Source organism: Malania oleifera, chromosome 7 (genome assembly GCF_029873635.1).
Source record: "Malania oleifera isolate guangnan ecotype guangnan chromosome 7, ASM2987363v1, whole genome shotgun sequence".
NCBI classification, from domain to species: Eukaryota; Viridiplantae; Streptophyta; class Magnoliopsida; order Santalales; family Ximeniaceae; genus Malania; species Malania oleifera.
In genome coordinates this window covers 57,300,528-57,315,933 of record NC_080423.1, presented here as the reverse complement: position 1 = coordinate 57,315,933, position 15,406 = coordinate 57,300,528, and the positions used below count along the sequence as shown (strand labels likewise).

The 15,406-nt window shown below is 33.3% G+C and overlaps 2 protein-coding genes across 2 annotated transcripts; one reads left to right on the top strand and one right to left on the bottom strand.

Moving 5' to 3' along the window:
• The first annotated feature begins 4,698 nt into the window (after window positions 1–4,698).
• Window positions 4,699–5,292, top strand: LOC131160847 (beta-fructofuranosidase, insoluble isoenzyme 1-like). The gene has a single exon (XM_058116727.1). The coding sequence runs from the start codon at window positions 4,699–4,701 to the stop codon at window positions 5,290–5,292; it is 594 nt and encodes a 197-aa protein (XP_057972710.1).
• Window positions 5,293–6,575: 1,283 nt separating this feature from the next.
• Window positions 6,576–14,556, bottom strand: LOC131160312 (dihydroceramide fatty acyl 2-hydroxylase FAH1-like). Its single transcript, XM_058115870.1, has 7 exons — window positions 13,946–14,556; window positions 10,965–11,035; window positions 10,273–10,365; window positions 7,851–8,047; window positions 7,521–7,626; window positions 6,985–7,131; window positions 6,576–6,889 (listed from the first exon to the last, which is right to left on the bottom strand). The coding sequence occupies exons 2-7, from the start codon at window positions 11,013–11,015 to the stop codon at window positions 6,770–6,772; spliced, it is 714 nt and encodes a 237-aa protein (XP_057971853.1). The 5' UTR covers window positions 11,016–11,035; window positions 13,946–14,556; the 3' UTR covers window positions 6,576–6,769.
• Window positions 14,557–15,406: the final 850 nt, after the last annotated feature.

Below are 15,406 nucleotides of genomic sequence, written 5' to 3'. Positions count from 1 at the left end.
TAGGAGATTTTGAGGTTCAAGTTGCTGAGAAACAATAGATAATGACCCAAGGATTTACTCCAGAGGAATTTTTACCTCTAGTCATAACTGATACACCTATCTCCTTTGGGCATCCACCCCTTTACAAACAGCTCAATCTCCAAGCTTTAATCCTACACAAACTTATTACATATAATATCCTATCACGTTTCGGTTCTCATAATCATATTTCCTTCTTAGACTGTTTTGTTATGTGGTGTATTCTCAAAGGAAAAAAGTTGGATCTTCCAAGTTTACTTCTCAAATGGATCAATATGAAAGTTGATGCCCCTTGTGTCATTCTACCATATGCTGGGGTCTTAAATATGGTATTTGCACATTTCAATGTTCTCACACCATCATTCAACTTCACTAGCAAAACCCATTACGATATCTTTTCTGATACTATTCGTAAGCATGTGGGATATAAGCAAACTTCTCAAGGATGGTTTCACAAGGGACACGCCACATCTCATCTACACCACCTCCTCAGTCTTCCATGACAGCCCCTTCAGTACAACTTGACCTAGAAACTCCTTCTTGTTTCGTTCCATTCTACAATCACTACATGACCTTTAGTGATGGAATGCAATCTGGACTTGGTACACTTCGGGAGAAGGTTTCCACTGTGGAAACTCATTATTCAAGCCTTGTTTAGCATGTTGACAAGATTGAGAAACATTTGGCTAGTTATTCCAAAGGCAAAACTCATATGGATATCAGCTCTGCTTCATCTAGTGATGATGACTATGCTGAAAAATCTGGTGAACAAAAAGAAGAGGAAGATAAAAGTGGGTCTATGGAAGCCTTTGATTGATTTGTTTCATCTATGTGATATTTAAAACTTTTTCCGATGTATTAGTATTTTTGAGTACTTCACCGAATAGTATTTCCTTTGTGTTTTGTACAAGTCCTATGTCTTACAGCTTTGCACTATATTTTTTGTATCGCTCCCTTTTCCTTTTTGATTGATGTCCAAAGAGGGAGAGTGTTTGAGAGAAAGCAATGCAAAAAGAAATATGCTATGGTCTTGTAAGAATATGAATGCTTGTATGAATTCATTTTGAAAATGACATGGTATATTTGGTATATCATGCTTGTTGAAAGAGGTAGCCATGAGCATTATTTCCTTTTTTTTTTGGCTCTAGATTTCTCATCATCAAAAATGGGGAGATTGTTGGCCTAACAAGGCTTACAATTCTTATTTTGATGATAACAAATCATGATATGTTTAATATGGTTTGTTTCAAGCGAAAGTTTTTCGGGAAGAAGGCAAAGCTTAGAGAGAATTCAAAACTCAAAAGGATGATAAAACTTATGATGAAAGCACTATTCAAAAAGATCAAGAAAGAAAGATGATCAGAAGCTCAAAAATGATAGAAGAACAAAGAGTCAATTGAAGATCAAAAGAATATAGTTTTAAGAATGGTTGAATGTAAGTACTTCAAGTAAACTTCAAATATAAACTGAATTGAAGCTCTTATAAAACAAAAGAAACTTAGAAATGTGATGTTAGAAAAACTCTAAAGAATGTTTTAAAATCAAAGTGAATGAGGGTTCAAAAGAAGGAAATTTTTTTGTGAAAACTGATAGGCCAGGCGACTGCCTCCTTGTGGCAGGCGACTGCCTAAAGAAGAACATTTTTTTAAAGAGGCAGTAGGGTGCCAGGTGATTGCCTGAGCATAGCCAGGTGCCTAGGTTTTGGCAGGCAACTGCCAGTATTCTGAATTTTAAATTTCTTCTATGGCAGGCGACTGCCAGGTCGTGGCAGGCGACTGTCACTCGAACAATTTTTTTTTTAAATATCCAACAGGAAGATTTTTTAAATAGATTTCTTGGGCACTACTCTTTTGAAAAACTTGGGGATTACTCCAAGTAAACTTGGGTGGCAAGGAATTACTTTTAAACATCTATAAATAGCCCCAAACTTCAAAGATTTTGATACCAAGAAATTTTCCAGCAATCAAAATTCCCTAAAAAGCTCTCAAACTCTCTTGTGTTCATCCTACTTCAACTACTGAGTTACTACTAATACAAATTCCAAAGTAGAGCTTTCAAAGTCTAAATCTTTCAATACTTGGAAGATATTTGGTGATCTAAATTCAGTTTGAGCTTCAATCTTTTTATATTTGATTTACTTTGAAGTATACTTGTGCTGAATCTTGTACTAATCTACTCTGCTGTGAGAGTGTCTTTTGTACACAAATTTTTCTCTATCTTGTTTCTTGTTTATAGACGATTCAAGGTTGTAGAATCGTTGGACCGAACGAGGGAATATCGTTTAGAGAGGCGGGCTCTAGCCTAAAGGAAGGAGTGGTTGTAATCGGTATTGTTCCACCCGTCAATGAAACTGAACTAGTGAATCCTTTGGTGGTTTGCCAAAGGCGATGACGTAGGCTGGGTATAAACCAAACCTCGTAAAACCTTATGTCTCTCTCTTCTTCCTTACTTTTTATTTTTCAGCAAAAAATTACAACCTACGTGTATGCTTTAAATTGTTAAATTCTGAGTGTATGGTTATTAAATAGACCGGAAGATAATTTGTTTTAACTTGATCAGCATTGATTACGGAAACCGAAAGGGACTATGTTGGTTGATCATCCTAAACTTATTAACATGAAAGTTTGTTTAATATCTAAACACAAAGAAGAAGTGTGATTGTGAAATAACACAGGGCTTTTATAAATTCAACGTGCTTTACACTTTGATACAGGGCTATTGATATAAAGATTAAGATATTGATTATATTGTTGATTGGTTGTGGTTCACTTGATTTTGTGATTGCTTGTTGATATAAAATAAAGCAATAAAAAGAAAATCATTTTAAAAACCCAATTCACCCCACTCTTGGGAAGCTATCCTAATTTCACCATCACTTCCATTTGTAAATTCATCCCCAAGTTTGTCTACTTCTCTCTTAGGCGCATCCTCTCTTCTCTCTCTCCTTTTGTAATATTTTTGCAATAGAGGAATATTAGTTGATGGTGTCCGAGGATGTAGGCACAATTAGCCGAACCTAATTAAATTCTGGTTTTTCCTTTCATCTATTTAGTAGTTAGCTATTATCGGGTATAGTTGTAGTTAATATTGTGTTAATTATATGTCTAAGGAAAATTTTGTCTAGGAAAGTAGGACTTAAGCAGTCTATTGTGACCCTCTACTTCCCTGAGAATTTACCTGATGTAATTTTGCACATTCATTCACTCTCTATTCACCTATGTAATAGTAAATTGTGGTAAAGTTAGGTGGAATTATCCCGAGTTCACAACATAACATTCTATCAAAGTTTAAAACTAGTATTGATTTACATTCCATTTTTTAGAAGATTGAACTGGAGACCAATAATCACCTCTCTTTAATGTCGGCCTTCTCAGGAGATAATGGAAAAGTTATATGATTTTTGAATCTTCCTTCCCCTGCATCCTAGGAGGGGGGAATGTAAAGGGTAACCAAATCAAAATCCTAATCCTAAAGCAAGTTTTTGCTTTTTGACATTACAACTCACCTTTATTATTTTTGGAAATGTAAGAATAAGTAATGTTTGAGAGCATGAATTTCATATTTTGAATTCAAATTTGAGTGAATTTGAAAATTTTTTAATATAATTTTATTTTATATTTTATTTAAATTCAAAACAACTTCAAATTCAAGATTTGGAGGATAAATGAATTTTGAAAATATTGAATTTAAAAATAATTTCAGTGTTACTTGTTCACTGGAGTATGTTTAGATGTCGAATTTTTTTAAGTTACGAGATTTAGGAGATTTTGATTTTGTGCCATAGCTGTTTGTATCTATTTTTTTATCTATTAGTTTTTCCCAATGCTAATATATTCTACTTACCACCTTCTCAAAAAATCATTAAACCATATCCCTCATCACAATTTTATCCCCTCAAATTCAAAACATTTCAACTTAGTCAAATATTAAACTCAAAGAAGCAAACGCAACTTTATTTCTTGTCATTTTTTTCTTACGATAAGTTTGTTGTGATGAATAGGATTTTTCACTTTGACTTTTTTATCAAAATATTAAAAAGAAAAATAAAAGAACACAAAATGAAGGAAATTAGAAAAATTTACACAAATGTACCCAACCGTCTTTCCAAAAGTCGGTTTGAACTTTAAAATAAAATAAAACAAAAAAAATCAGCCGCAATTCTTGACTGCCAAAATAAAATAAAAAATAAAAATTGAGAACCAACTTTTCAAAAGTCAACCCCCCCCCCCCCCCAAAAAAATCCCAACCCCCCCCCCCCCACCCAAAATCATTTAATAAAATATATATTAATTTTAATTTAAATAATAATAATATATATATATTATTTTTCAAATTTTAAGATTTAAATAAAAATTGGTAAATAAAAAAAATATTTTTAAGTGTCATTTAATATAAAAAATATTTTCTACTTTTTATTTATTTTTCAAATGAATTAAAAAAGTAAATTATTTTTTTAATTTCAAAATATTATATAAAAATTAATACAATAACAAAAATATTGAAATAATTTACTTTTGAGAATAATAAGACAAAAAAGACATCTTACTTCCTAATTACATAAAAAAAATTATTTAAAAAAACTAACTTCCATTTTTTCCCAAAATAGAAAATTTGTCTCTAATTTTAATTAATTTTTCCTTTCCCTGCTATTCTACTTTTCTTTCGAACTAAATAGGACCAATGTACTGCAATGGAATCTATCATCTCTTCTACCAGTACAGCCCGAAGGGAGTTGTGTGGGGCAACATCGTTTGGGCTCACTCCATCTCTAAGGACCACATCAACTGGGTCGCCCTTGACTCGACCATCTACTCATCCAAGCCCTTCAACATAAATGGGTGCTGGTCCGGATCTGCCACCATCCTCCTGGGCAACAAATCCGTCATCCTCTACACTAGACTCGACCCCCAGAACAAGCAAGTCGAGAGCTACGCCGTACCTGCTAACCTATCCGACCAGTATCTCCGTGAATGGTTCAAACCCAACGACAACCCCCTTATGGTTTCCACCCCGAACATGAACACGAGCGCGTTTCGTGACCCGACCATGGGCTGGATCGGGCGAGACGAGCATTGGAGAATGGTCGTTGGCAGCCGAATGAAGCATCAGGGAATGGCCTACTTATACCAAACTAGAGATTTCATGAATTGGGTCAAGGCAAAGCACCCACTCCACTCCACTCCGAAAATCGGAATGTCGGAATGGCCGAATTTTTACCCAATTGCGGGCGCGGGCAGCACGGGTTGGACACATTGGTGCTGGGAGAACACGTGAAGCACGTGTTATAATTTTTTTATTTCATTACATTTTTCTTCCATTCCATTATTTCATTCTAATTGTTTTTTGTACCTAGATTTTTGTGCAAGTTTTTTGTTTTGTTTTATTTTTTTTTTTAATCCAAACCGACTTTTAAAAAGTCGGTTAGGTAAGAAATATTAAATTTTAAAATTTTCCTATATAAAACATACATAAAATAATATGTTAAATAATTTTTCTATTCTTAATTATATATTAAATAATTTTTTTTATGTAATTAGGAAGTAAAATGTCATTTTTTGTCTTAATATTCCCAAAAGTAAATTATTTCAAAATTTTTTGTTATTGTATTCATTTTTATGTAATTTTTTGAAATTAAAAAATTAACTTACTTTTTTTAATTCATTTGAAAAATAAATAAAATGTAAAAATATTTTTGTATTAAATGACACTTAAAAATATATTTTTTATTTATAACTTTTTATTTAAAATTAAAATTTGAAAATAATATATATTTTATTATTTGATTTTGGGTGGGGGTTGGAATTTGGTTTTTGGGGAGTGACTTTTGAAAAGTCGATTCTCAATTTTTATTTTTTATTTTTATTTTGACAGTCAAGAATTGTGGCTAACTTTTTTTTTTATTTTATTTTAAAGACTAAACCGACTTTTGGAAAGTCAGTTTGATATATTGTGTAAAATTTTCCAATTTCCTTCATATTTGTGTTTTTCATTTTTATTTTTTTAATATTTTGGTAAAAAAAAAAACTCCCACTTTCGTTTTCTAGTACAAAGGAAACCAAAACACAAGACTACATCCAAAAAAAAGAAAAAAAAAAAATGAAATACCACACACATCCAACATAAGGATCGATTTCAACACCTAAGAAAAAGCAAACATACTAAATGTGCATCAATAACTAAGGTTGATTGCTAAGCTGCACCAACATTATTCATGGATGCTACAATTTCGCATAATACCTCTTCATATGTATAAAATTTTGATTTCTAATCTCAAAATTTTCTCTATATTATATCTCATTTCAAAGAATAACTATTCTGCAAATCAACTCTATAGTTTCTTTTGAGTGTTATAGGCATATTCAATTTTGAAAATTATGTACCAAAAATAAATTATTAAAATAGATGCAAAGTACTAGCCTAAATCTTTTAAGATTGAACATGTTCAATTTTTCATAAGATATTCAAAGCACTCGAAGGTAATTTACTTTTTCTTTTCAGATATTTAAAAGACAAATTGTAATATGTGTGTGTGTGTGTATTTGAAGTACCAAAAACTATTTTAATGAACTTATAAAGATTAAATTTTAAAAAAAATTAAAAAATATGAAAGAAAAGCATCATAAATATATGTTACAATCAACAGGCCCACAATGATAGAAAGCACATGCACCCTCGTAAGCCAGGAATGATGAACACCATGATCAACTCCTTGGAAACCTGATGGATAACTTTATACACATCTCCTGCAAAATCACCTACTTTTCTCAGCTGCTTTTGATTGAGGAATTGTTCCAAACACGATGTCCCACATGGACGAAGTGATCCCGAAACCTTTGTTATGAACTTTGAAGTGATGGTTCAAGTGATATCTCTGTCAAACATAATTAAAAATACATCCTCATGCTCTCAAACAAATTAATTCCTTTGCGGGAAGATAAAACCCAGTTCTTTCGGCTTAGTTTTTACCTTTCGATTTTGAGAAACTCCCTCAGATGGCTTCCCATGGTGCAGGTAGTAATGGGTGAGATCGTACATCACATATCCCAACAAGCCCCCAGCAAACAAAGCAGGAGCAAACGATGGAGGTGATAAAAGCTTAATCACAGTCCACAACTAGCAATCACAGACGATGATTAATCAGAATCAGTAGCAGCGGATCGAATAAGAAATGAATTCTTCCTAATCTCTTTTTGTCTAATTCATTAAGAACCACTGGCATTAACAGTATCTTTGGTGAACAATATTGGCAAAATGTGCATTCATTTGACTGGCTAAACTTGGAAGGGGATTGTATTAATTGAGTACTCGCTGTGCCAGGACTCTGAACATAGAACTGGGAGACCGAAAAATAAAATAAAACAAAATAAAATTGAAAAAAATAAATTCTTAGTAATAAGTTCACACATCACTCTATCCAACCTTGAAGAAACCAGAGGACGAACTTGCAATTTCTTGCATTTGAATGGAACAGAAATGCATTAAGATGGTGAAGTGCAACATACCGGTACAGACAAAATAGCTGTTGCAGCAGGAGGGAACACAAGCCGTAATCCATCCATAGGGTGCTTGTGATGGCAGCCATGCAGAAGATAGTGTAGGGTGTTTGCCCTGCAGCCAGTTCATAAATCATTTTTTTCAGAAGACATCAAGCTGCTCATGCATGAAAATGAGGCAGCCAAGTATCTTTTTCTTTTCCATTTTTTCTTTGGTTAAAGAAAAGAAGCTAATACTAGGGCCTAATAAAACAAAAAGAAGACATGCATTCCCATGCAGAAAGAGAGAGAGAGAGAGAGAAAGAGAGGGAGAGTGGGGGGTGAGAAGAGTAAGCTAACCAATAACTTTTTGTTTTAATGTGGAAAAGGAAGCGGTGCAAAGTGTACTCCAGAAATGTCCACATCAAGATGCCACCACCAACAGTCCCAGCTACTTGAGGAGGAGTGAGGCCCATTCGCACGGACAATGAAACAAACCAACATACCACTGGCAACCAAACGAGAGGAACCACCCACCAAACTGTGCGGGTCAAGGACTGTTTCAGATCAAGAGAAGCAACTGGGCATTAAATAGAATTACCAACAGACCTTAATCATTTAACTTTCTGCATTTATATGATCACCAATACTTAGCGACATCATAATAATATACATGCAAGATGGACTTCTAATTGATCCTGCTTATATGTATATATATAGAATGTGTAAAAATATTATTGCTGCTTTTGCTTGTGTGGTTTAAATTCGTTTCATTATGTGACTACTTAACACAGATTGCTGTAGTCACAAAGAAATCCACAATTGTGATAAGTGAATTGGAAGTTACTGAAAATAAAAAAGAATTACATCATAAATGTATCTCCCACAAATTTGTGGCATTAACCATTGCCATTTGGTATTGGTGACCATTCTGCTTCAACCGAAACTTTCCATAAAAGAAAAAAATTTATTATTGCCCTCTGACATGTAACAATACAGATATGCAAATGCACTCGCCATTACATTTTGAAGAAATAATCTGAAATTTGAACAAACTTTCACATAGAAACTAGTGCACAATCCATGCTTATGACATGTATTCATTTTATTTTTTATTTTTAAATTCAGTTGGTTTATATGAGAGACAAAAGTCAGATCAAAGTAGACCATGCTAATCATCTAGTCCTCTTCCATGGTTGCTTTTAGACATGAAATTCTGACACCTATTAATTCTGAATTCTGCTTGTGCAACATAAACTGTAGATTGCTTAAAAGCATAAAACTTTTTCAAATAAATTATTAAATTACAACAGTCAAAGCTCATCAGGCATGAAAAACTAGAAGAAATCTTCCAAGTTTTAAGCCACTTTTTATTCTTGAATTATGTGAGGGTTTCATGAATAATTTGGACAACAAAACTTTGTTGAAAACATACTGAGAAAAAGTTTGAAAGCTATTTGTAATGGAAGTGCAGGAAAAATAATAGAAGAGAACCGCTTTATCAAGAGAGAAGAGACTAATTTTGAAAGATTGAAGCATATGGTATCGCTCAGAAGACAAGTTTTGGGGCCAATAAAAAAATGATGTTGCTAGGATTCAAAAATATGGAGACAGTTAATGCCCAAAAAAAATTGAAAATGCATGGAAATTAGTAGTTCCTCGGAAGTTTGGGATCAAACTTCTGGAAAGAGTAAAATCATAAGTTAGCTCTTGTAATATTAAGTTAGCTCTTGCAATATTAAGTGTAATTTATTTAATCCCTATGCTTTTGATCAGTACAATTAAAGACTTAAACTAATTAAATTATGCAACTAAAGTTGTCACCTCATGGCTGCAACTTCTTTTTCTTCTTGTTCTTTCTTTCTTTTTATGGTTAGGTTCACAGAAACTAATAGTAATACAACATTAAATGCTAGGTCAGCATTTTGTTTGGTCCTCAGTGAGTTCAATTGAGGCTGTTGGACCTAATTTGGATGACAAATGTAATTATGTGAAATTAGTGAGTACAAACTAAAGTGCGTGAATTAAATTAAATTTCAATTAATAGTTCAGAGATTCATTTACAATTTCACTTTACTGCAAATGTAATAAAAGAAAATACAGAACAACATAATAGTCATACGATGTGAAAATGATCCATCCATAGAAAACAGGAGATAATAAAGTGTACAAAAGCAAGCAACATTTACGCACAATGACACATCCATAAGAAGAATATATATTCCATCTTAATTTAAGCATCCAAATTCACGCACAAGTGAAACACATTTCACAATCCAAATCAATCTGTGACACAGAAGAGTGGGAGCTCAAAACAATCGACTTTATATCACCCATGATGCGACTATAAGATTTTTCATTTGCCATATTTGGACCTTTTACCAATTAAATTTCTCACTTTTTTGTACTGCATTCAATTCAATAATTAGATTATATTATCAATATTCTTTCAAAATCTCAGGTACCACATTAACTGAGATAAAATGTATAAATATTTTACAATGATCAATTAAATTTATTGTAATATCAAGCATCAACTTACTAGTTCTATAAACATAGGCACTAATTGCTGTTGTTTTGTGTTGTGGCATTAGATTTCATAAAAAATTATGCAAGCCATCATGATAATTTTCTGGTATGTAGCATAGAAATAAATCCACAAATATAATCCCACTTTCGTTGATTTGTTGCCTTCGTAGTGAAAAGCATAGGTATGTGTTTTTTCATTCTTGTAATTGTGTGGTTGGGTGGAACCTTTAAATACAATGAACAGGAGCAATACCTCCAAGAGGTCACTTGCGAAAAATCGGGGGCCTTCCTTGCTGACAATAGGTTGGTGAACCCATCGTTGGTATTCTTGTCCAAGATGGCCAACCTGCAAATTATTTCAGCAATTTGAAATCAGATTAGTAAAAGAGTTAAAAACGTGGCATCAACATGTTAATGCTAATGAATAATTTGAGAACATAGATAATGCATAATTCAGCAAGCATTTTCTTCTTATGTAGATTGCATTCTGAGACAACTGACAAGCACAAGAAGCTTCAAATTAAAGGAAAAATTAAAGCTTCTAAAAATATTTCAAATGGAGTTATAAATTGGACAAAGTAGCTCAATGGATAAAAAGGATAGCCCAGCATACAAAGTTGCTGCCAAACGCAGGATTCTAGGTTGCTGAACAGATGCACCAAGGACCAGGCCTGCCCTTAAAAAGCTCAATTGCAATGTCAAAGAAATCATTGCCTCCCAGTCAATGCCAATGATTTGGTTCTGCAACTGGAAACAAAATCAAAACCCCCTCCCACAAGTGGGGAGTGAATTTCGAATAACTTTCTAGGAATCCAGAAGCTCCCACAGTGACAAAAAAGAGCCCAAAAATGCCATTGCATATGCATAAGATAGCAATGAAGTTTAATGTAATTTTTTGTATGTACAGTAAGAATTTAGAGAGGAAAAAGAACAATTAGATCTGACCTGGAAAACAAGAGGCTTATTCAAATCCACACTAAAAGCCTTCGTGACCATCTTGGAATCTTCTTATATAACTGGCATAAACCAATCAAAAACAGAAATATAGGTAGATAAAAACCCAACTCAGAAAACACATAATCTTTATTTATAGCACCGAAATACGTGTTGAAATGGGGGGAACAAAAGATAAAATGATCTAAAACCTGCAATTTGGAACAACACTCTCAAATGATAATTCAGGCAAAGCAAGGGGAAAATGAGAGACTTATCAAAGGAGGAAAAAACAAAAAAGATAATTTCAATAGAATCATCATTAATTATTAAAGAAGAAATATTTCTGCCTAGAAATCCAATTTTATAATAGCACCCTGAAATCCTCATAGATGCTAGCATAATTCGTACACTTAACAGCAAATTAACTGCTAAGTATAATCATCCAAGTGATGAAATAGGTAATTGCCCATTCTGATAAAATAACCTGTGGCAGTTTAGTTGCATTATTGCCATCCTGAAAGCATCCAAAGTCATGAATCATTAAACCATCTCAAATTTATCTTAAGCTGCTAAACGCATTCAACTTGATTTTCACAAAACTCTATCCTCCTCTTTTGATGAGAACCCTTACAAAGAAATCAAGATATTACAAAAAGTTTATGTCATAATGTCCAAGAAAGGGGATCGGATGTGGTGTTCTATAAAAATAACAAAACCTGTAACCCCCTAAAAAATCATTATTGGAGAACAAATATACCACTACCAACCACCTCCTCCGACTTTTCAATACCAAAAACAATTCAATACAAGAATTGTTCCAAGCATTGCTAAAGGAAGGGATTCGCTGAAATGCACTCCTTCCACTCCAGGGCTTCCAAACCCATTTACTTGGATATGCTACTCAACTTAAAAAGCCGAAAATGAAAGGAAAGACTAGAAGAAGAAAAGGCGTATGAACAAATCAAAGATCCAATGGACATGGCAATAGGGAAATTCAATGGAAGATGATCCACACTCTTGGCCTATATTTGCATATGGTGCCTAATAGAACACTCAGTTGCAGGGTGTTTGGAAGCCGATTCAATGCAGACAAGTAAATATATCGAACACCAGACTTTTTGCATCATTTTTAGTATTCTAACAATCATCACCATAAATCACGGGTGACAAGAAATTATTAGTGTAGTAGCTTGCCAAAGGGGATCTAAGGTATTGGGAAACACAAGTATCCCACTTAATTCTAGCCTTCTCTCCATCTACCACCAAGAAAATAACTACTTCACTGAATAAAGTAGCGAGTCTAATCATAAACTTGCACCCAACACAACCTTTGGATGTAAAATCTTGAAGGAACCTTGCTGAAGTTAATCTTGCCCTCACAACCAAAAGTCTTCTCAATGAGATATGTCCATCTCTCAAATCACAGGATTAATTTGCTAAGAATTGCCATACTAATAGAGAGAAGATGTTCTTGGTTGACTGATTCCTTCCACTCTGACAGCAAACAAGATAATTCTGAAATTTCTCCGACCATTGAGACAAATTTTGAGGCCAAATAGTTACAGATATATGCTGTAATACTAAAGAGGGAATTCTTATTGAGAAAGATTTCCTTCAAGGATAAATCATAGCTACTCACTGAAAACCTTCTATTTGTGGACTTTGAGAGTTGAGACCAAATTATATTTCCTAATGAGACTAAGACTTCCACCTCCAAATGTGACTCCTAGTTTCTATTGTGCTGATTTCTTTTCAGAAGCCATAGACAATGGGGTTCCTGAGCTTGATATTTAGGTTATACTTGGTTTGTGGAATGGAATATACAAAAAGAACATGGTGCTGTTTAAGGCAGATGACGGTAACAACCAACAACAAAAAAAACAATAAATGGCTTAGACGATCTCACCATGGGTGGGAATATCTTTCCTTAGAACTACCATTGTCTTTTTCGTTCTCATTCCCTTTCATATTCTGGTATTTCCATGTTGGATACAAGGACCAGTCAATTGCAAAATCATCATGATCAGAAAAATCCGACCCTCACATTACTGTGGCACTTCGAATGGTAATTACATAGGATTTTAATAAATTTAGACTTGAGCTCAATTTTTTTTTTTAAATTACCAAGAGACAAGAGTTATATAAAATACGTCTGACTCACCAGCTAAGAAATCTATTTTGGCCCAATAAAATAAAACTTTACTACATTAAAAATATACAAGTCTTAATGTCATAAAATTTTTGGGGGCAATTCAAAGTAAATTAGTTATTATAGTCTATCCCCACCAAATGGGACTTAAGACTTGGTTTTGTTGTGTTGTTGTAGTCTATCCAAAAGTATTTTGAAAGAAAGACAATTAAATGTCAAATTTCACAAATGGACGTGTACATGACAAAAATATTTTACTTTTTGCTCATTATTATTATTATTTTATTGGTGTGGGGGGGTTAACTTGGCTCTTGGACTGGAGATGATTGCTCTGAAGGAGAGATCCAATAAGACACCTTCAAAGAAACCTAACACAATCTAAAGATATTTCTTAATGTACCACCACGCCATCAAAATCACCCTTACTGGAGAGTAAGTCAAATCAATTGGACAAGATGTTGATAGTTCATGAAGAGAACAAATACATCAAGTCAGTTGTTCCAAGACCAAAATCGGTGGATTCTTACATTGATTATTCTGAAAGGTAAAAGGACATTCTTACACTGATTATCTAAACATACCCATTTTCTCTTTGCTAATTCTCAAGTTGCGAACCGCATTGATCGATGAGTTATCTCTGTGTCAACCATAATAATTTTCGAATATTTCTTACATAATGTGGTTCTTTTAAACAAACAAAAAAAAAAAATTATGTCATCAAACAGGGGAGACAGAAACGACACAGAAATTATTTGAGAGACAACGATCCACAAATCATGAAACAAACAAAACCCATGTGAAATGACAAAGAAAGGAGGGAGGGATTTGCAAAGAAACCAACCTGGGAACAATGGAGGGGTAACCGGCGAGCCCGTTGGCGTTCTCAGACCCAGAGAGAAGAAGAAAGCAGGAGATCCTTCCTCTGTCTGGGGGAGCCCAGAACGCGTTTCTCTCTCCTGCTTTGGGAGAATGGCCGTGGCCTCGTGGGGTCGAGTTTATAAGGCAATTTGCCAAAAGGGTAATTTGCAATGTTGAGCTCAGACAGCTTCGAAAATCGAAATCACAGCTCCGCCTCTCGTTTCCCTCCCACCGGTTTTCCAGCTCTCGCTTCGTTTCTTAGCGCGTTGGACCTTTGGTCCTTGGTCCTTGGTCCTTGGTCCTTGGTGACCCAGCGTATGACTGACTGGTATCATGACAATTGACAACCAGTTTACCCAAAAAAGAAAGAAATAAAAATTTTGATGGGCAGTGCTTGCGGTAATTGACGACTTGAAATTTTGAATCTGTTGTTGTTGGGGAAAATGGAAGGGTCATTTTCTGAATTATGAAATTTCTTTTTCCCTCTCTCGCGGTGGAAGCACCGTCTTCCTTTATATCAAATCACGACACCCCTAACATCATCCCTTGCAATCTTCTTTCACTTTTCAACAATGTCTTGGCATTTGGCTGAGCTTGGCTGGACCTGGCTCAAGAAAATGTTATATTGTGAATATAAATAATTATATAATATTTATTATTAATAAATTTTAAATATTTTGTGAAATAATCTTTACTTCAATTTCAAGTCACTGTTCATGCATTGATACAAAAATTAATTAAAAATATATAATTCTTTTCTTTTTCTGAATATGTTTTTAAAACCATTACTTTCTTTTTTTTCTAAAAAAAGATAATTTTTTCAATGAAATTATATTGTGCTTATGCTTTTTATTCCAAAAAAAAAAAAACCAAAATCATCTTTTTAATAAACCGATTTTAAACCACTATTTATGATGTAACTATTAAATAAGATCCTAAAATCAATATTCAAAAAAAAAAAACTGAATCTCTATTTTTTTTTTGAAACTTAAAATTTTAAAAAAAATTTCTTAAAATTTTTTATTTACTATCAATTATAAAGAAAATGACACATAGATCTTTTAATTAAAAAAATAGATAGTTTTTAAGGCTAAACCCAATCTCATTCAACCTGGAAACGCGAAGAGCGGACTTTGAAAATTGATTTTAGGATCATAAATTTTATTCTTATTTTCTTCAAATTATTATAAAATTTTTATTCAAAATTTTCTCCAAAGTATTAATAAATTTTATTCGAAATAAGAATAAAATTCAGCATGCTAAAAAATGGGAATTGAATAATTGGAAAAGGAATTAGTGCAAAAATGAGAATTGAATAATTGGGGGGTGTAACAGTGCATGTCTCCCTAATCCTAAGATTTTTAATTTATATTAGATACACTAATATATTAGATACAGTAAGTATTTATATACATCAAATTTATTATGATTTTGTGTATGTATT